This window comes from Brassica napus, chromosome C1 (assembly GCF_020379485.1).
Source record: "Brassica napus cultivar Da-Ae chromosome C1, Da-Ae, whole genome shotgun sequence".
NCBI classification, from domain to species: domain Eukaryota; kingdom Viridiplantae; phylum Streptophyta; class Magnoliopsida; order Brassicales; family Brassicaceae; genus Brassica; species Brassica napus.
In genome coordinates this window covers 49,257,467-49,279,510 of record NC_063444.1, presented here as the reverse complement: position 1 = coordinate 49,279,510, position 22,044 = coordinate 49,257,467, and the positions used below count along the sequence as shown (strand labels likewise).

Genomic DNA, 22,044 nt, shown 5'->3' with positions numbered 1-22,044 from the left:
TAAAACAGAAAAATATTTAAAAAATAAGATCGTATTACATAACATTGTCACAGCTTATACATTATTCTTTCCCTATTGTGTCAACTCCTACATGAGACATTACAAAGTTCGGACAGGTTCCAGAAGTCCAATCATTGACTTTCTGCAGCTGCCATGTTAGACCCGTCAACAGCTCATTTCTGATTGATATCTTCAGTCAACCTCTTCTATTGGTAGTTTCCAGAAATTCCATGGGTTATAATCTTCCTGTGGATGTGTAAGCAAACACTTAAAAGGTTAAAACCATTAATGATTCTTCTACGCATAACATTTGCTGATAAAAGTTTCTAGCATTAGTTACCTGCTCAACAAGCGAAGTTGGAGGAAACATGTCGTTGACAAGAGTATGAAGTGATGTGTAAGACTTCTTGACATCTACTCGATGTCCTGTTGCTACCTCTCCCTGATTAATTTTTTTTAACGCAGTCTCTCTCAGTAGATTCCAACAAACAATCAATCATGCTGGCTAGATATCAAGCAAAATTTGAGTACCTTTGGGTTGATTATGAATATCTTTCCCTTGGGGATTCCGAGTTTGCTGTAACTCAGCTCATCAGTATCTCTGTTTCCAAATCCAGCGTAGAAAGGGTTGTAGTGCTCTGGGAAAAGTTTCTTGATATCCTGCACATCATCACATTTGTAAACTTGTTCTTATCTTAACATATGCCATTGGTTTAACCGTTCTGTCTTATGTCAAAGATAAACTTTTACCTCCAAACATGCGATCTTGAATTCGTGAGGTGCTCTTCTTATCACTGCAAAGCAGTTAAACAGTTATTAGATAACAAATACGTTAACAATGCTACTAATGAATCTTCAAGGCATTAAGATTAATACCTTCACGGTACAATGCTGGAAACAGCCCGTCTGGTGAAATGACTACAGGACCGTTTGGCAGAGCTTTTCCATCCTGCAAGCCATAAGAAGCAAAGATCTCTCATAACAAAAGGTACTCACATAATATCGTTTACGGTTCATTAGGTTTATGTTATTCATATTGATTTTAAGTATGGATTTTAAAAAGATCTCAAGTCTTACCTGCTTTAGATTATTTAAGAAACTTCTTGTTAGATATGCCTGAACAATGGCACGAGCGCTCAGAAACAGCAGTTGGTATCCATTCTCCTGAAAAAAATACAAAGCAAAGCATAATGTGAGATCCATAACTACATGGTGCAGACTTGAACAAACTGTATCTTACATAAGCAGTAGTGAATCTCATCTTTACCAAATTAAAGTGCGAGAAGTGAGACCAACTTAAACCTTGAAAAGTACCTTTATAGCTGAAAAAAGCTTGGCCACACCAGATTGTGTCCAGTCCCTTCCAACCAACGGCATGAACTGACCTAACACATCAGATCTGCAAAACACACAGCAACACAAAAGGATAATCACATTAGCATATGTCTACATACTATAATATGAAAGATAATATAGCGGCAATAAGGATCCAAAAGATGTTACTTAGTTATAGTTCCATCAACATCTGAAATTACAATCTTGGTGTCCCATCTCCACCTGTATATATGTGCATCAACCTAATAAAAAAAAACAAACTTATAAGAATCTTCCCTGGTGTTGCATTAAAATTTTCAAACTAATGTTACCATCAACACAAACCTGTTGTGTTCCAAGGACTCTCGTGGAGAAACTAAAAGTAATCATATTCTGACCATCCTTCAGATTCAAAGACGCAATCTGCTCATTAGTAGGAACATTAGTTCTCACAAGCTGTCTACGTGGAGACTCATTGGTCGACAGCACTTCCGGTGAGTTCTGCAATCCAGGCTCAGAGTCAACAAACAGATCCTCTTCGCTAGATGAGTTACTACTCGTCGTGTGCTCGACTGTTTTCACCCTCCTAAAAGGAATAGGCCACAGTCTCCACCTTCTTCCAGACGAAGAAGGAGTTGTTACTGCAGCGGTTTCATCGTCCTTTGGTTTGGTTTCCTCCACGGAGATCACATCTTCTGGCTGAATCTCTAAGTCTAGATCGAACACAACCTTTCCAAGCACGATTCGAGCAGCTTTCTGCCATGGCATGTAGGTTTCTCTGATCCTGACGACTAAGTTTTCGCTTTCGAGGATTGACGCTGCTGAGTTTTTGTATTCTTCTGTGGAGATTAGATGCGTGTTAAAGACTTCAGCTGCTGCGGTGAGTCCCATACCTTGACGAAGCTCATCTTTGCAAAGTGATAGCTCATATTCTGTATAAGTTAAAACCACTGTTAGAAACTAAGACACAGTTCAGATCAAGAATGTAAAGTTACTTACTCAGATCTGTTTCGGATCTTGCAATGTTAGAAGTCTCAGCCACTGAATCCGTTGTGTTGTTGTTCTCGTTATCCTCCTCAGACGGTTTAGATGGAGTTAGTTGCTCATCTTCCACTCTCGTTGAATCTATAGAGACTCTCTCTTCTGACTCTATAATCTCGCCTTCTTGGTTCTCAATCAAGATGGCAGTTTCTGCAGAAGGCTCCGTATTAGATTCCTCAGGTGTTTTCACTTCTTCTGTTGTTAGTTGAGTTGTAGAAGATTCAGAACGATCAACAAGAGTAGTTACTGTTTCAATAGCCACAAGCTCACCTTCTTTTAGATTCTGAACCTCAAAAGTAGAAGCTGCCTCCTCAGACTTGGCATTCTCATCATTACACTCAACGCTACCAATGTCTACTTTTTTAGATCCAATATCAACAGCATTAGATGACTCCACTTTACTGATAAACTCAGTATCCCATGAAGTCTCAGAGGAAGCAAACTCAGTGTTCCCTTCACAAAACTCAGTCCCATCACCAGGAGCCAAATGAAACTGAGGAGTATTCAACCTCAAATTCTCAGCCTCCTGCTCCTCCGCCGAGACAGGAGCCGTTAGTATATGACCATCAACACTCACCAAAACAACCTCAGAATCTAAACCTGGAGAAGAATCTCCATAGCTCTCCACATTCAAATTATCAAATCTAGCACTCCCATACTCAGACGTCGGCGAAGGAGGATCATCCTGAAAATCATAATACCTCCCGTTACTATCAGACTCCGTCCTATCAAGCCGGTTCAAAGAGCTTAAACCCTCTCTTAACTCCCCAGAGCCAACGTCCGATGAGCTATGCTCAAGAGTCAAAACCCTCTCACCACCATTGCTATCCTCAGAGCTAGAGATCAGATTGCTGGTGGTTTCAGGATCAACTTCTTTGATGAAATAAGCTTCGCCGGAGTTATCAAGATACATGTGGAAGTCAGCTTCGTCGCCATTCACAGAGATCTTCACAAACTTCTCTGCCCCTTTGAGGACGCCTTGGAACTTGCCGAACCTAACGTACCAGGGAGTGCTGCGGAACGAGCCGTCTTCTTGCTGGACGACGATGACGTCGATGGCGCCACCGAAGGGGTGAAAGGGTGTAGCGACGGAGTAAACTCCTTGGGAAATCAAACTCCCAACTCTTCCCACCAAACTCATCTCATCAAATGGTTGAGAAAGTCTTTTTACTTTCTCACTGTCTTAATCATATAACAAGATCTCGAAGTGATTCCAGCCTGCGCATGAAACCAAAACAACCAAACATTCCAAAATTAGAGAATGTGAGACGACTAAAAATAACTGAAAAAACACACACAGAAGGGTTAATCAAAATCAAAAACTAAGAAAAGAAAACCACAGCAGATTTTTCATTACAAATTACAAAAGTTTCCAACCGGAGTTGTCTGATTTCAGACATGCAGCTTTAGCAATAACCAACAAAGATTAACATTTTGAAAAAAAAGAAGAAAAAAACAATAAAGATCAGACCCAGAAGGATAAAAACCAAACCGGGTTTTAATTCTAGGACAGAAAGTAGGATCTAACGACATCTAAATCTCAAAGAGTCTAAAAATCGCGATAAGGGAGTCGAATTCAACTTACAGATTAGGAACTTTTCCGGCGGAGAATCCGAGAAAAATCCAACGACGATTCTATTGGATTGAAAATGTATTTATTTGTGAAGTTTCTCCTATTCGATCAATTGCATTGAATTTTCTCGGAAAAAAAAAAGATCCTCGGATTCTTTTAATACAAGTCGAGAAGACTTTTGTATGCTTCTTTCGATTGAATTTTACCGGTGAGAAAGAGAGAAAATAATTTAGTTCGGATAACCAGGAAAATTAAATTAAATCCGCCATGACTAAAGAGACACTGTAATTGCTTATATAGAGTTTGTGACGGGAGGGAGAATTACGAGAAGGGTCTAAGGTTTTTGTTCGTGATAAGTACATCTCTTCGAGGGTAAGTTTGGTATTTCAATTATTCGACATGAGGATGAATATGCTCGTGAAAATAAACAAATGACTCGATTTTAAACCGACTTTTGTTTTGTGAGTTTCCCTCTTTTCGTCTTTTTCCTCATTTGTAAACTACGAAATAAATTAGTATTCTTCGTACGTAGAATTAATTAATAAGAAATATTCGTATTGGAAGATCAATGATAAAAGCAATTTTGGTTAAGGCAGTGCGTTAGATTAACATTTTTTTATTTCGTTAGATTAATATATATGTAAAAAAAATTTAGAACTATATATAAATAAAATACATTTGATATATTATATATAAAAATAAAGTAATCAAGCGGTAATTTTTTAAAGTTCGTATGTATCCACACTAGCTTAATTTTTGATATGAACTAAATTATTGATGTTATCAGTTTAACATGATCGGTGGTAACATATGATTAGTGTAATCTTGGTAATAATTAGAAAATATTTTAACTTTTTTTTTCGAACAACTAAGAATTCAGATCTCATGTCCAAAAGTTTACAACATTTTTTAAAAGTAGGTTTTTGCTAGAGTGTATGCAAGCCCATTCTAACTTCTAGTGATGAAAGAAAATATGCAAAAATCAAAGAGAGAAGATGGAGAATCGATATCCGACAAAACCTCAGAGAGAATCATCGGTTGTGTGATCGATTCTAGAGCTCTGATGAGCGTTTCTGAGTCCGATCGGAGCCAGATTTTGGAGTAGCCAAGGCTATGAGCGTGACGTAGTGCTTCCCTGATCGCCAGTGCTTCCGCCATAAGAGCTGAAGAGACATAGCTTTGGAATTGCGATCCACAGTTGACCGGTAAGGAGTTGTCGATGAGAAAGACCAGGCGAGACCATCGAGATGTGTCTCCGTTTTCCAAGCTGTGTCCGTATTGCAGGTGGTTGTGTTCGTTGGGAGCGAGGGCATAAGCGTCATCATGTTGCTTTGTATCGGGTTGGCCGTGATGGGTATCTGAGCTAGAGTCCATTCCCGTGCTCCTGCTAGTGCTTTGGTGAGGGTGTCGATGGGTGACGTTTGGCGTGCTTCGAAGATCGATTGGTTTCTGGTGACCCATATATTTCAGCAGATCCATGAGAATAAATTCTCAGTTATTCCACATCGGGGAGGCTTGTCCATTCGGAAGCTTCTTCTACTGCGGTTATAAATGATGCGTGTCGGTCTGGGCGAAGAGGTGATGAAATCGGGATTTGATTCCAGATTTGTCGAGCAAACTGGCAATGGAGGAAGAGATGTTCTGTGGTTTCAAGTTGTCCACAGTGTGTGCAGTTTGAGTTCTGTAGCATTCCTCTTTTGCGAAGATTATCTCCTGTGGGGAGAGCCCCTTTGAGAGCTTTCGAGATGAAGAGTTGGAGTTTAGGGGATGTAGAGGATGACCATACATTCCGCAACCAATTGAAAGAGTTTTGTGTCGACAGCTCTGCTGGAGTATTCTCTTTATCTGCAATTGCTACTGCGTATCCTGATTTTGTTGTGTAAGCTCCAGAGCGAGTTGGATACCAAATGTAAGAGTCCCTTGCTCCTGTGAGGCTACATCTGAGAGATAGAATGTCCTCAGTAAAGTCGGGTAGTAGGCTCATAATCTTCTCTTTGTTCCAGGTACAGGAGCCTCGTGTGATGAAGTCATATACATAGAGGTCGTTGCACCCTTCTTTGAGGGGACCGTGGGGGAGCAATTTTTGGCTTGTTGAGATCCAGGGATCAAACCAAATTTTCGTCTCCGAGCCATTACCAATGACTTTCCCCAATTGCTTTAGAAGCAGGTCTCTGCCCGCGAGGATTCCATTCCAGCCGTGAGAAGATTTTGAAGGTTGCACCTTTAGAAGGGATGAGTTATGGCAATATTTTCCCATGAACAATCTAGAGAGTAGACAGTCTGGATTGGTAAGCATTCTCCAGGGGATCTTTGCCAATAGTGCAACATTGAAGGTCTGAATATCTTTAAAACCAAGACCACCCATTCTTTTTGGCTTTGTAAGTTTCTCCCATGCAATCCAACACATTTTCCTTGTTCCATCATTTTCATCCCACCAGAAACGTGTGAGGGCTGACTGAATGCTTTTACAGATACTGACTGGCAATTCAAAGCAAGTTATTGCAAAATTTGGAACGGCCGAGAGGACCGCTTGAAGCATGATCATTTTACCAGCAGTCGAGAGTTGTTTTGTAGACCACCTAACAGCTCTTACTTTGATTATGTTGATGATGGAAGCAAACATATCACGTTTTTTACGCCCAAAGTGTTCTGGCAGTCCCAAGTATTTGCCTCCACCTCCCTCTTTACTGATCCCCAGCGTTTGTTTTACTCTTTCTCATGTTGAAGAATCTGTTTTTGCAGAGAACGAGATAAATGATTTGTCTGGGTTGATCATTTGTCATGAGGCTGCTTTATATAGGCGCAAAATCTCCATCAAGGTGTTGCAGCTTCGACTATCAGAACGGATGAAAAACATAGTGTCATCGGCAAACAGTAAGTAATTGATTCGTGGACTATTTGTTGCAACTTTGACACCCGGTAGGTTTCCATTCTGTTGAGCCTCTAAGCATAATCCTGATAACACTTGTGTTGAACTGAAGAGAAGACGGAGCTTGTACAATAATAGGGCAAGATCTAGAAGATGTTCAGAAGAGTTCAATCAAGCTTCAGAAGTGTTCTGAAGTAGTTATCTTGTGAAGTTAAGTCTAGGAAATACTTAGACTGATCATGTGAAGGCTTTGGAGGAGTTAGAGAGAAGATGGCCATGAGGTGCAAAGCTAGGGCGAGTTGTACGGTCTAGGGTGATCCAAGAAGGTGTATGGGTCGACCATAGAAGATGTTTGGATGAAGGTGCAAATATAGGGCGAGTGTAGGGACCTCAAGGCCGTACATCGACTGTACATACCATCCGGTTCGACCAGATACCCGGATCAGCTTTGTTTGGTGATGTGCAATGTGTGGGCGTGGATTATCCTTCCTTATGTGACCATTGGAGTGTTGGAGGCAAGGAGAATATACCAAAGGGATAAGATGAGCTGTTGGTATGAGCTGGAAAGGTAAAGGTGCTTTACCTTTACAGCCAGGACACATCTCATCCATTCAATTCAAATGAGGCAATCTGAGCCATCTATTTGAATAAATCACGACCAGCTAGCACCAGGACATCAAAGACCAGCTTTCTCTCATCCTAGCCATCCATTCTATCTTTTATTTACAGTCTTAGGATCTAGGTTTATGATCTGAGTTGTGTAAAGGCATATATAAGCCATTTGTATGCATTTTGTAATCTTCAAGAGAGTTAGGGGGATTTCCCCTTCTCCTTCATAGTCTTTGGTTACTTTGAATCTCTCAATCTCTATTTTCTGGTTACTTAATCTCTCAGTCTCTCTAATCTCTCAATCTCTCACTCAAAGTCTCTTAATCTCACGCCATTCTTATTCTTCCATCAGTCTCTTTGATTATTCTCTTCCATTGTTGAACAAGACTCAGTCCCAACCTGTGGAGGTTGATTCACCACGCCCACACACAGCCTGTGCTCTGAAAACCTCACATGGTATCAGAGCCAGGTTCATCAGAACTTGGTTCCAGCTTCCGCTCAAGCACAAGCTCACTCCCATGCCATTTCAAGCCAAGAAGAAGCTTCATGGTCCAGCCGGCTGTTCAACCTCTTAAAGAAGAAGATGTGCTCATCCATGGTGTCCAGGAGCTGTCCTTGGTCGTTCTACACTCTCTCATGTCCGTCCTGAAGAAAGAAAGCCATTGGAAGCATGTCCAAGCCTTTCCTATTCTCTGTCCAAGAATAACTTTTCAAGAAGAAAGCTTTTTACTTGTGTCTTGTGTTGGCGAAACAAACATGGTGAAAGGAGGTGTCTTTGGCATGGTGGGTTCAAGGAGAAAGGCCAGGCAAAGAAGGAGATGTTGGTTCTCAAACCAACAGCTCAGATCTATCCGTTTATGATTCATATTGCCTTGGAGGTTCAAGGAACCAGCACAGGTTCCTTTGCTGTAAGCTAAACCTCCTTCCCTTGTTTAAAGCTTGTGTCTTTATGTTATGGTTGTGTGGTGTGGTGTGGTTAAGTCCTGCGGATTCTGTTTTGCATCATCTTGTTGTGATTGCCATAACTAAAGTGTCATTAATGATTGTAGCATCTAGTAGAATGTCTAAGCTACTTGCATAATGGTACTGAAGTTGTTTTGCTGTTGCATTGGTTAGTATGCATTGAGTAGTGTTTTAAATCCCAGGATCTCATGTCTTGTTCATTGCATTGTCTTGTGTATTGCCATAGCTTGAAATCATCATGAATGTGTTGTAGAATTGAGTAGAATGTCTCTGCTGCTTGCATCATGTTTGAAAAGCTGTTTTGCATACATAAGCATGTCTCATTCTGTCTAGGTTCAATCATATTGTTGTCTGATGCTATTGCATATGTTTAATCCATCATTGATTGTCTTGCATCAATTAGAAACTGTCTAAGTTGCTTGCATCATTGGTATTGGAACTGTTGTGCATAGCTTTAATATTGCTCTCGGATTGAACCTGGTGCATTCATGTATTGATGCATTTAAAACTGAGCCTAAATTGCAAATGTACTGATGTTAGCTTGCATTGCATTTAGAGAACTTAAAAAAAAATTATATGCTTGATTGTGCCTTGATTGTTTGGCTGTTTCAAGTTTTATATATTGTTGTGGCATTGGTGATCAAACAGGATGGATGATCTTAGTTTGATCCCAATGGGATGATCTGATCTTGCATTGAGTTGTGGTGGTGTTAGGTACACGAAGAGTGTGATACATGTAACTCGCCAACAGCCAAGAATGTATAGACAAAGGTCTAGTGCCATTGCATATCGTCACTAGGACATGTTAGTCCATAATCTACAGGAAGTGTAGTGTGATTGATAATGCAATGAGAGATGGTCATTGCATAATACCATTGGACATATCCAGTCCAAAGTCTACAGGAAGTGTAGCATGGGTCATTATGCAATGAGAAGTGTGTCTTGTGAGGCTTTCTATGGTGATTCAAACACCCTAGTTCCTGGTTAAGGAAGAGAGTAAACTCACAAGAAGAAAGCTATCATGAAAGACTGATAGTTATAAGACCATGGGGATGCATATGATCATCACAAGCTTATCTCCATCTAGTCTCGGTTCTAAGCTTGAGGGGGAGTCTTAATGCATATGATCCATGGTCAGTAACAAGTCTTTGCAAAGGCTCCTACAAAGGATCATCAGCCGGAGCTATTCTAGGCAGTCTAAGGGTGAAGGTGAACTCATCAAAGCGGCTTCTATGGTGAAGTGAATGATGAGAAGCTGATGAATCCATTGTGCCTTTCCAAGAAGTTGATGATGCCATGGAGATGGTGCAATGGCCGAGTGGGAACTCACCAAAACAAAAGGGAAGTGTCCCTAAACTCAATTCAATTCAATACATTCATCATTTCAATTCAAAGTCTAGAAATGATACTTAAAATGTTTGAATGGATTGTGTGATGTTTCTTGATAAGTACTGATGCACCTTTGGGATAATGTATCAGGTACCAGTGCTTGAGCCTCACTAGAGATGTTTCTGGTCATTTCCTAGCTTCTTTAAGATGGCTGTGAAGTCTGTTGAGAGGGGGAGATCCAAACCAGTTCTATGAAGAGGGCAAGCATAGTTTGAAGTCTTGGAAAGCCTCACTGATGCTTAAATATGATCCGGTCGCATCCTTGCCTTTCTAAGAAGGCTATGAAGCTTGTTGAGAGGGGGAGTCCCAAACCGGTTCCATGAAGAGGTGAAGCTGAGGTGTGAAGTGTGCGCAAAGCTGTGAAGTGTTGCTGCACCTATTAGGCCGTGATCCAGAGCTTCTTGTGTCCAACCACACTGGTTCTAAGGCACAAGAGCTCACTGGCCAATCCCTAGGCTTTGGAGAGCTCTACTCTTTTTCCCTTGCAAGGTTTTGTCCCAATGGGTTTTCCTTGTAAGGTTTTTAATGAGGGAGACTCTTCAGAGTTCCAAGCTTGGCTTAGGATCTCCTAAAGTCAAGCTTGAGGGGGAGTGTTGAACTGAAGAGAAGACATCTAGAAGATGTTCAGAAGAGTTCAATCAAGCTTCAGAAGTGTTCTGAAGTAGTTATCTTGTGAAGTTAAGTCTAGGAAAGACTTAGACTGATCATGTGAAGGCTTTGGAGGAGTTAGAGAGAAGATGGCCATGAGGTGCAAAGCTAGGGCGAGTTGTACGGCCTAGGGTGATCCAAGAAGGTGTATGGGTCGACCATAGAAGATGTTTGGATGAAGGTGCAAATATAGGGCGAGTGTAGGGACCTCAATGCCGTACATCGACCGTACATCCCATCCGGTTCGACCAGATACTCGGATAAGCTTTGTTTGGTGATGTGCAATGTGTGGGCGTGGATTATCCTTCCTTATGTGACCGTTGGAGTGTTGGAGGCAAGGAGAATATACCAAAGGGATAAGATGAGCTGTTGGTATGAGCTGGAAAGGTAAAGATGCTTTACCTTTACAGCCAGGACACATCTCATCCATTCAATTCAAATGAGGCAATCTGAGCCATCTATTTGAATCAATCACGACCAGCTAGCACCAGGACATCAAAGACCAGCTTCCTCTCATCCTAGCCATCCATTCTATCTTTTATTTACAGACTTAGGATCTAGGTTTATGATATGAGTTGTGAAAGGCATATATAAGCCATTTGTATGCATTTTGTAATCTTCAAGAGAGTTAGGGGGATTTCCCCTTCTCCTTCATAGTCTTTGGTTATTTTGAATCTCTCAATCTCTATTCTCTGGTTACTTAATCTCTCAGTCTCTTTAATCTCTCAATCTCTCACTCAAAGTCTCTTAATCTCACGCCATTCTTATTCTTCCATCAGTCTCTTTGATTATTCTCTTCCATTGTTGAACAAGACTCAGTCCCAACCTGTGGAGGTTGATTCACCATGCCCACAAACAGCCTGTGCTCTGAAAACCTCACAACTTGTCTTGTCTGATCCCCCTTTGCGGTGTGAATCTCCCAAGAACAGAGTCATTTATCAAGAAGGAGTATTCCACTATTGTTGGACCCAATTTCGGTCAAACATTAATGAGCCGCGATTAAAGTTATGGGCCTTAAGGAACCGAAGCCCATAGCAAGCAATCGAGCTCGAAAGCGAAGGAGTCGAGGTCCCGGAGATCGCGGAGTAGTCCCGGAGATAGCAGAGCAGTTACAGAGATCACAAAGTTTTGTATCACTCGATCTAATTCAACTCATTGTATTCGATCTTATTCATCAATAAAGTCCATTTTTACCTACTGGAAACTGTTTAACATCGTTGTGTTCTAAAGATATCGTTGCCTACATCATTTGTCTTCCCTAAATCAAATCCCGATCAATATCAAATACTTAGTGTAGATTTTAGGTTCTACAACTATGGAGACGCACTGCATAATCTAGGTAACGAACAGCTCATGAAATCCAAAGGTAGATAGAACGCATTCAATAAATTCTCACTCTAATTTGTCATAAGCTTTGCTCATGTCAGATTTAACTGCTATGGAGCAATACTTTTTGGCCTTTGAAGTCTTCAGATAATGGAAAGTCTCATGGGTGATTAATACGTTGTCTGAGATGGCTCGATCAGGTATAAACGCTGATTGGTTCCGATATTACCACTTTAGTGGCTTTAGCCTCAAAGATATTGCGATACATTTTTGGAGTAGTCCAATGCAATGCTATATGCATTTTTTTAGAGCCGACAGGACAACTTATATGATTTATTAAAAATTAAAATAAATAGATAAATAAAGTTTCGTATACAAATGGATAGTTGTAGGAATATTACAATCTGGTGATCCACACAATAGAATATTGGTGGGATATTCGTTTTCTACACGTAAAAGGTCATTTTTGCTTGTGTACATCGCGATCCAAAACTATAGGACACTCTTAAAAGGCAAAATATAATAATATATTCATGCCATTTTTTTCCTAGACACATAGAGACATGCAAGTGTTTAATCATTGAACTATATAGTATAGTATGATTCGTTTGCTGAAGAAAAAAAGAACATATGCTTTGTTTTTTTTTGTATAAGCATCAAACGTTTCAGTTTATGATTGTGTCTATTACTAATATAGCACTATAGCAGGGGGAAAAGCTTTTAGAAGAATTTTACCAAAAAAAAGCTTTTAGAAGAAAATTATTATTACATCGGAAGAAGAAAAGTTATTATTACATCGAAATTATATGGATAAAATGATTAAAACAACTTAATCTTTAGATTAGGGATCGGAAAGCTATTGTAAGAAGGATTACCTCGGTACGGTTTGAAACGGATTACTCGGACTTAGTGGAAATGACTAAAAACTCGAGGGATTGACCAGCGTTCGCGACAGAGATCAATGCTTTACAGAGATTACAAGAGGACTCCGAAGATGTGAGGATATCTCATATTCCTCGGAGCCGGAACGGCTGAACAGACGCTTTAGCAAATGATGCAAGGACCAGATGCTATCTTTTTTCTCATATAGAACAGATCCAGACATATGAAGATGCTCTTAGGAAAATCGGCTCGTCTGTTCTCCACTTGAACTAGTTTAGATGGATAGACGGCAAGAAAAAAAAAAGAGAAGAGTCGTAAATGTAAACAATAAGCATCCTTCACGAGTATCCTAACGTGATTACATTCTCACCTAACTCGTTTCATTACAACACAAAACATATTTTTCTTTATGAACGAACACAAAACATTTTTCATCAAAGTTAACCTATACTTCTATGCGGAAATATCCTTTTTAGCACACATATATAACAAGCTACAGTGATATTTTACTATGAATAGTTGTATATTCGTTCACTTCTTCCATTTTTTCTCTTTAGCTAAAAAAAAATGGTACAGAGACTAATTAAAGAAGACAGTACAACACACGTTTAACACATTCTCGTTTCTTACCAAAGACCAACCATTTTTTCTCGTTGACATGTTATTATTGTACGTCGATTAGTGAGGCCCAGTGAGCTTCGGCTACAGTCGGATTAATCAATCTCAATAGAAAGACTAAAAGCCGTGAGGAAGTTTGCTTTTTCTTCTTCTAATTGTTTTGTTGTTACTTCAAAGGGAAGAATAGCTGTGTGCAGTGCTCTGTTATATTGTAAAGGCTTTGTTTGTCCGTATAAGGCTTATTTGCTTGCAAGAAGACTAGTGCATCTGGTATTCAGTGCGTGTATTGCGACCTTAACTTAGTCTCTTTGCCCGACACCAGGTTATATTGGTTATATTAAGAGTTTGTTGGGTTTTTCTGAACATTTCGGTTTGCTTAGTGATTGTACGTAAGCGCAGTTTTTTTTTGTTTATTATGGCAAATTTCTAAGTGAAAGCAAAAAGTGGGATGTTAACAGCGTTGTTTCGCCCAATCACCATCATGTAAGTTAAGAGGGAAACCGTTCAAAAATAATAATCGTCGACAGCAGGGTTCGAACCTGCGCGGGCGAAGCCCAACAGATTTCAAGTCTGTCTCCTTAACCACTCGGACATATCGACTTCATGTTGAAACCATATTATTACGAACATATTGTAATCCCGTCAAGAGGCAAATACTAATTGTGGAGATGGATCCTTAATTTGGTTTTATTTGAGTTAATTACAAATTGAAGTGTCATGTTTGAAATATTATTCTATTTTGGATTTATATGGCATTTGGCAATATAAATAAAAAAAGCACGACCATACACTTTCATGAAAACGAACACTGCAGCAAGTCCCCACGTGATTTAGCTTGAGCCTCTAAATCAAGAAGTGACAGCAACAAAATAAAATAGTAATAAAAAAATAAATGGATGGTGTAGGATCAAGGCCAAACCCACTCCACATAATTTTACACACAAGACCACCAACTTTTTGCCCGCCATGTGGACTTTTATCTTTTCCCTCTCTCTCTCTAAACACTGTCGCTATCTGAACTAAAAACCGATGAGCTCATCATTGTCAAGGAATCCGACGTCCGCCGAAGCACCACCATCGACGGATGCCGTGGCGGAAGGTTCGTCGAAGAAGGTGAGGAAACCTTATACCATCACCAAGTCCAGGGAGAGCTGGACAGAGGAAGAGCACGACAAGTTTCTTGAAGCGCTTCAACTGTACTAATCTATTGCTCTGTTTCTCCTTGGCATGATATATTTACGTGTGTCCTTAGAGTCTTGAAGCTTTCTAATCTTGCTTGATCATTTCTAAGCTAAGTTACTTATAGACCGAACCAAAGACAAAAGTATGTTAGGTCTGCTTCGTTGAGTTAAACTGATATGTATATATATAGTCTGATGTTTTAAGTTATTTTCTGTAGTAAGTAGAGTTAAACTTGTGTAGCAGCTCATGTTGAACTTTAATTCATGTTAAATGATAGTTGATATTTTATTGGAGTAGAAGCATGGTTGTCCTCTTTGTGTAAGAACTTTTCATTATTTTATTTTCTTAAATTCATTATTTTTAATGTAATGCTCAAACTGCTGAATGATATATAGTCTTATTGATCTGAGGCTGACACTACAAGAAAACACATACTTAGCGAGGAAATTTAACGAGGAAAAACAATCCTCGTAAATTTACGTCAATTTTACGAGAAACTTACGTGGAAAACTAAAGTCATCGTTATTTCCTCGTAACGTAACGACAAAAGTGTTTCGTCGTAAAGTGGATGTAATTTAACGAGTATTTTACGAGGAAAAACAATTTCCTCGTAAATACGACGTAAACTTTGCTTGTTATTTACGAGGAAATAGTTTACGTGTATTTAGTGAGGAAATTTTGAATCCACCAAATTAGCTTCCTTCCATACCCTCGGATGAGAGATTCAGGTATAAATTGGTTAGGAGTGATCAAAGTTACACCTCGAGGACGAATCATCAGTGGAGAAGAACCACCATTGCAAGAAGAACAGATAAATGAAGTCGAGGAACCTGAACAAGAAATTGATGACATCCTTCTCATTGATCCGCATAATCACGAGTACGAAGATCTTATCGATGATGCCACAAACGAAGCTGTTGAAGACGAGTTTAATGAAAATGATGATGTTTCTAGTGATGACGAGAATGTCGATGTATCTGATTGATGTATTTGTTTTATGAATAAGATGAGGGAGTTTGTTTTATGGATAAGATAACGTGGGGTTTGTTTTATGAATAAGGTAATGTGGGAGTTTGTTTTATGAATAAGCAAATGTGGGAATTGTGGTTTGGAATAGAAATAAAGATGGGGTTTGGAATATATGAAGTAGAAAATAAGGAATATGGGGTTTGGGGTTTCGGATTCTAGAGATTTAAACATAACACTTATTTTGGAATATATGAAAATAAGGAATATGGAGTTTGGGGTTTGGAATACGGGGTTTGGGGTTTCGGGTTTCGGGTTTGGGGTTTAGAGGTTTCGGGGTTTGAGGTTTGGGGTTTGGGGTTTCAGGTTTGGGGTTTGGGGTTTGGGGTTTGGAGGTTTTGGGGTTTGAGGTTTGGGGTTTGGGGTTTGGGGTTTGGAGGTTTCGGATTTTAGGGATTTAAACATAATACTCGTTAATTCCACGTAAGCACAAATCGTCGTAAAGACCACGTATAAGAAATCGTCGTAAATTCCACGTAGGCAGAAATCGTCGTAAAGACCACGTATAAGAAATCGTCGTAAATTCCACGTAGGCAGAAATCGTCGTAAATACCTCGTAAGCCAACGAGGAAATAACGACGAAATTTAAAAATAAAGATGGAGTTTGGAATATATGAAAATAAGGAATATGGAGTTTGGGGTTTGGAATATGGGGTTGGGGTTTGGGGTTTAGAGGTTTCGGGGTTTGAGGTTTGGGGTTTGGGGTTTCAGGTTTGGGGTTTGGGGTTTGGGGTTTGGGGTTTGGGGTTTGGAGGTTTCGAGGTTTGAAGTCTGGGGTTTGGGGTTTCAGGTTTGGGGTTTGGGGTTTGGGGTTTGAGGTTTGGAGGTTTCGGATTTTAGGGATTTAAACATAATACTCGTTAATTCCACGTAAGCACAAATCGTCGTAAAGACCACGTATAAGAAATCGTCGTAAATTCCACGTAGGCAGAAATCGTCGTAAAGACCACGTATAAGAAATCGTCGTAAATTCCACGTAGGCAGAAATCGTCGTAAATACCTCGTAAGCCAACGAGGAAATAACGACGAAATTTAAAAATAAAGATGGAGTTTGGAATATATGAAAATAAGGAATATGGAGTTTGGGGTTTGGAATATGGGGTTTTGGGTTTCGGGTTTGGGGTTTAGAGGTTTCGGGGTTTGAGGTTTGGGGTTTGGGGTCTCAGGTTTGGGGTTTGGGGTTTGGGGTTTGGGGTTTGGAGGTTTCGGGGTTGAGGTTTGGGGTTTAGGGTTTGGGGTTTGGAAGTTTCGGATTTTAGGGATTTAAACATAATACTCATTAATTCCACGTAAGCACAAATCGTCGTAAAGACCACGTATAAGAAATCGTCGTAAATTCCACGTAGGCAGAAATCGTCGTAAAGACCACGTATAAGAAATCGTCGTAAATTCCACGTAGGCAGAAATCGTCGTAAATACCTCGTAAGCCAACGAGGAAATAACGACGAAATTTAAAAATAAAGATAGAGTTTGGAATATATGAAAATAAGGAATATGGAGTTTGGGGTTTGGAATATGGGGTTGGGGTTTGGGGTTTAGAGGTTTCGAGGTTTGAGGTTTGGGGTTTGGGGTTTCAGGTTTGGGGTTTGGGGTTTGGGGTTTGGGGTTTGGAGGTTTCGGGGTTTGAAGTCTGGGGTTTGGGGTTTCAGGTTTGGGGTTTGGGGTTTGGGGTTTGGGGTTTGAGGTTTGGAGGTTTCGGATTTTAGGGATTTAAACACGTAAGCAGAAATCGTCGTAAAGACCACGTTGGATGAAATCGTCGTAAATACCTTGTAAAAGGATTTAAACATAACACTCGTTAATTCCACGTAAGCAGAAATCGTCGTAAATACCTCGTAGTGTAAAAACTAGAAAAAAAAGGGAAAAGGATAAAAATACCAGATTAACATGTGGCAAGACTTCCAGCAATTATAATACGTAAGTCTCGCCCACATGAATTCTAATATCTTATCATTTTCCTATTTTTTTCAAATATTTATAATTTGAATAGGATTTTACTCAGGAATGTGATTTCAGATAGGATGTGATTTGGGAGTTTGTGTGTGGTTTGAGAATGAGAGTTGTGGGTATATTTATAGGAAAGCAAGGCTCGTTAATTCCACGTTAGCAAAATCGTCGTTAATACCTTGTATATAAAAACACGGGCCTTTGCGATTCCTCGTAATTTCCTCTTATTGAAAAACACGGGCCTTTGTAACTGCTCGCTATTTCATCGTAATTTTACGACGAATTTGCGACGATATGTAATCTTATATATACCCCTGAGCGCTCACTCTTTCTTTCCTCTCTACTTCCTCTCCACCTCCTTTCCATTTCGTAGCAATGGTAAGTCTCTCTAATTCCTCTCTAATTTGGTTAGTTTAGGATAGATTAGGTGGTTAGTATAGGGAATTTAGATAGGTTTACGGATTTTATGTTATTTAGTGTTCATTAGGTGGATAATGTTGGGAAATATACTATTAATGTTAATTTTAAAAATTTAATTGGGCCTTGGGGATCACTGAGAGGGTGAGGAAGAAGTTTAACGCGAAGGCGGAAGTTCGCTTGTTGGACACGGTCTCCAACTGGAAGGGTGACTGGATCGTGAAGGGGTATGAGCGTGGCAAACCCGCTGAGCTCACCACGGATGTGTGGGATGGCCTCATCCGTTATTGGCGCCTTCCTGATTCCATTAGAATCGCCCAGGCTTGCTCTAACTCCCGTAACACGGTCGATGAGCACGGGAACGGGCCGATGCTTCACACTACGGGCCAAAAACCCCACGCCGGTGTCCGTTTGGAAATGGTAATTAAATATTTTATTAAATAATTTTTTAATATATATATTAATTTATTCTAACTTTCTTAACTGTTTTTTAGGCCAAAGAGACGGGACATCTCCCTTCTCTTATGGAACTTTACGAGAGGACCCACAAGAACAAGGCGGGCGTATTTGTAGATGGCAAGTCCGAGCAAATCTACAACGACGTAGTTGCTCGGGTTGAAGACCGCCAGACTCAGCTGACCCAGCAGTCTACCGACGGATTACCCGTCACCTTATCCACACTTGACGTGGATAAAATTTACGAGGAGGTAAATTTTCAAAAAAATTAATTTTTTATTATTCATTTAATTTAACTTTAAATTTTTACTTACAATATTTATTTTTTGTTTTTAAGGTTGTTCCTAAAAAAAAGGGACGGACGTTGGGTATTCGTTCTGTCAACGATGTTCCGAGAGCGACATCGTCTTATGATCAGCGACGGGATGATGAAGTCACTGAGCTGCATAGAGAGTCCGCTCAGTTGCGTAACGAGTTGACCGCGACAAAATCTCGTATGGGTGGAGTCGAGGGTTTCTTGGACGTTATTGCGGCCACAAATCCGGAATGGGAGTCCATGTTGAGGAACATGCGACAACAACATTCCATTCAAGGCGAGTCATCCGACGTACATAACGAGGCGGATGTTACGAGGAGGAGTGATGAATTCTACCGGGCGATGAACGACCCTTAGTTTTTTTTTTGGTTGTTGTATTATATAAATTCAAAACTTATTTATATATAAAATATTTTCATTTTGATTTATTTTTATTTTAAATTTTAATTTATTATTAAATTAAATAATTTTAATTATTTTTAATTATATTTTTAAATTCTGTAAAATTAATAAAAACGAAGTAAATTCGTAGCTAATGTACGACCTCTTTACTTGGAAACCTTACGAGGAAATGACGAGAAACAATTAACGACTATTTTACGAGGAAACATTTGCGAGGAAATAACGAGGAAAAGTTTACGAGTATTTTACGAGGAAATCGTTTCGTGGTTGTTACGTGTATTTTGCGAGGAAACTCTTTCAAGGTATTTACGTGTAGGTTACGAGGAACTCATTTCGAGGTATTTACGAGGAATTGTAGCGACGTCTTTGCGTGGAATATTGACGTGGTCTTTACGACGAATCGCCCTACTTCGTCTTTACGACGAAATATATTCCTCGCTAAGTTACGACGAATTAGCGAGGAAATATGTGTTACGACGGACGAGTAACGAGCAAACGCGCTTCCTCGCTATTTCGTCGTAAAGCCTCTTTTACGACGAAATAACGAGGAAAACCGCCCTCGTTAAGGTGATGTTTTCTTGTAGTGTGATAGTACTGGCCACTGTTCCTTAGGTTTGGTCGTGACTGGAAGAAGATAGAAGATTTCGTGGGTTCCAAGACTGTGATTCAGGTCTGAAGGAATAGCTTACCCTAAGTTTTGGTTGAATTTACTTTGACACGTTTTCAACTTATTATTCCTATGCTGCCTTCTTGATTTTACTATAGATAAGGAGCCATGCTCAAAAATACTTTCTAAAGGTTCAGAAAAACGGGACACTAGCACATGTACCACCCCCTCGGCCAAAACGCAAAGCAGCTCATCCCTATCCTCAAAAGGCATCTAAGAACGGTTAGATAGTTTTTGCAATACTCATTTTTAATTAACCTCAGTTTTGAGTCCATTTTTTCACACAGCTCAAATGCAACTTCAAGTTTCAACTTCTTGGGATGACGCATCAATGCTGCTAAACAGAGTAATTTCACCACATCAGGAACATGCTACCTTTCGTGGAGCACAAGGCACGCTCTTTAGTCTGTGTTTTTCAATTTGTTTCTTCTCTCTTCTTTTTTTGTAGTAGAATAGGCTTCATTTTTAGGACGTTTCATGTGCTTATTTATGGCATATAACGCCATCTGATTCAGCTGATATAGGACCATTAAATGTTAGTAGCCCTTCCACATCCGGTATGGGAAGCTCAAGCCGAACTATATCAGGTTCTGAGATTGTAGCAAAACAGCCTATGGTGGTGCTTCAAGGTAATCATTTGTGAACAGTTGTATGTTCTGTTCTTTTTTTTCAAACTATATTTTTACTGATGATTTCTATGCAGGTGTTCCTGATTTTGCTGAAGTTTATAGCTTCATCGGGAGTGTCTTCGATCCTGAAACGAGACTGGATCACGTTGAAAAGCTCAAGGAAATGGATCCTATAAATTTTGAAACTGTGAGCCAGAGCTTATAAAACTTTCAGTTTACTTGATGTACAAGCTTCACTAACTGTAGAATTGTTTGGCAGGTTCTGTTATTGACGAGAAACCTCACAGTTAACTTATCAAACCCTGAGTTCGAATCCGCTGTAAGTGTTACATTTATGATGACTTTGTCACAGTCTGAACCATTAGACTTCTCTAAGTCAATAGTTGGTGTCACTTCTTTTATATCGTTGGTGCGCTATTACCCTACCCTTGCGTGATCAAATACAATCTAACCTTAGCTAGTCCGACTATAATGATGCTGCAGAGGAAAGCACTCTCATTGTATGTGGTGAACACCGAGCTCCCAAGCGTTACCACTGGCTCATTTTTCCAGAACTCAACAAGCGATCTTAACAAAGGTATCAGCCATTAGTTACCAAGTAAGTCTTCTCTTCATCCTTCTCATGCATTTCAAATACAATGCATGAAAATATTAGAACTAGATATCTGCGTAGATGTACACGTCTATTAGCATCGGGCTGATTCAAAGGTCTGCATTAAGAGTTATAGAGTTCTCACTGGTAGTCTCAGTCAGTAGCTAGAGCTAGATAGATTTGTTGCTAAGTCTTTCGTAAAGAGTTTACATGTGATTCCCACCGTATCTTGCAGGTTTACTCGTCGGTTTTCCATGTTTAATAAACTTTTGAGTTATACGTCGTCACTCGGAATCACTATCTTGTCAATGAGTCAGGTCAGGTGGGGGATTGTCGATAGAGTGTTTAATACGGTTTGTTGTTTTGAGGAGAAGATACATGGGTGAAGTTTTTGAGCTTCCGGTTTTTGACGTGGACTAGTTCAGTGAATGGTTTAGGCTTAATATATATATATATATATATATATACAAGGGTTTCCCATTTTCTACTAGTTCTTGGTCTTCAAGCTGTGGTTGCTGGTTAGCGGTTGCAAGGCAGCCATATCCTCAGCAGCCGGTTAACTCGTGTACAAAAGATCTCTTTCTATTTTTGTTGTTGTTGTGTTTATATGTTCATCTGTTTGGTATATCGCTAGTTTGATTTTTGTTCTTCTAATCAGATTATATACTACATGTATGCTGCTGACAAGTCATCCTCAACAAAGTACTAAAAAAGCATTCAAATCCGGCAAAATAAATGATCTAAGAATTCTTGAATCACACATCTCATGGTTATAGGACAGAGTTATTGCCGGGTTGTGATCTTCCAGTAAATGACAAGGCCTGATTAGTAACACGCCTGAGTTCAGCTTTCACTGCTATAACAGGTTCCTGTCCAAGCCCTTCAATGAACAACAGAACAAGTAGGCGTGAGCTCTCCAGGCCCTGGTATATGTCCTCGTGTAAGAAACTGACCTTTAGTAGTGATGGCTGCTCCAGACCAGTGATATTGGTCCCTTATCAAACTGCTTCTGACCATCCTATTCTTCTTCTTCCCTGGTTCTCTTTTCACCATTGTCATCTCCATGCCGCCTACATTTACCAACATCCTCTTATCTTGTACGTTTCAAGTCACACTTGACATCATTATCGCTCTCTTGGTTGTCATCATCTCTTGACCTCTCCCATTTACACGGTAAG

At 39.8% G+C, this 22,044-nt stretch overlaps 2 protein-coding genes and 1 non-coding gene across 3 annotated transcripts; 1 reads left to right on the top strand and 2 right to left on the bottom strand.

The window, feature by feature from the left end:
* On the bottom strand, positions 1-4,191 carry LOC106427967 (phosphatidate phosphatase PAH1). The gene is made up of 11 exons (XM_013868691.3): positions 3,941-4,191; positions 2,314-3,573; positions 1,660-2,246; positions 1,504-1,577; positions 1,315-1,399; positions 1,078-1,164; positions 877-949; positions 751-794; positions 532-660; positions 341-442; positions 1-246 (listed from the first exon to the last, which is right to left on the bottom strand). Exons 2-11 carry the CDS (start codon positions 3,494-3,496, stop codon positions 193-195), a joined length of 2,418 nt encoding a protein of 805 aa, XP_013724145.2. The 5' UTR covers positions 3,497-3,573; positions 3,941-4,191; the 3' UTR covers positions 1-192.
* Positions 4,192-13,750: 9,559 nt separating this feature from the next.
* On the bottom strand, positions 13,751-13,832 carry TRNAS-UGA. Its single transcript has one exon. It is a non-coding gene; the product is annotated as a tRNA-Ser (tRNA).
* Positions 13,833-14,261: 429 nt separating this feature from the next.
* Positions 14,262-21,548, top strand: LOC106427884 (protein REVEILLE 8-like). The gene is made up of 8 exons (XM_048744076.1): positions 14,262-14,428; positions 19,591-19,648; positions 19,744-19,867; positions 20,161-20,274; positions 20,349-20,461; positions 20,534-20,593; positions 20,758-20,872; positions 21,102-21,548. The coding sequence occupies exons 1-7, from the start codon at positions 14,262-14,264 to the stop codon at positions 20,863-20,865; spliced, it is 744 nt and encodes a 247-aa protein (XP_048600033.1). The 3' UTR covers positions 20,866-20,872; positions 21,102-21,548.
* The last annotated feature ends 496 nt before the right edge of the window (positions 21,549-22,044 follow it).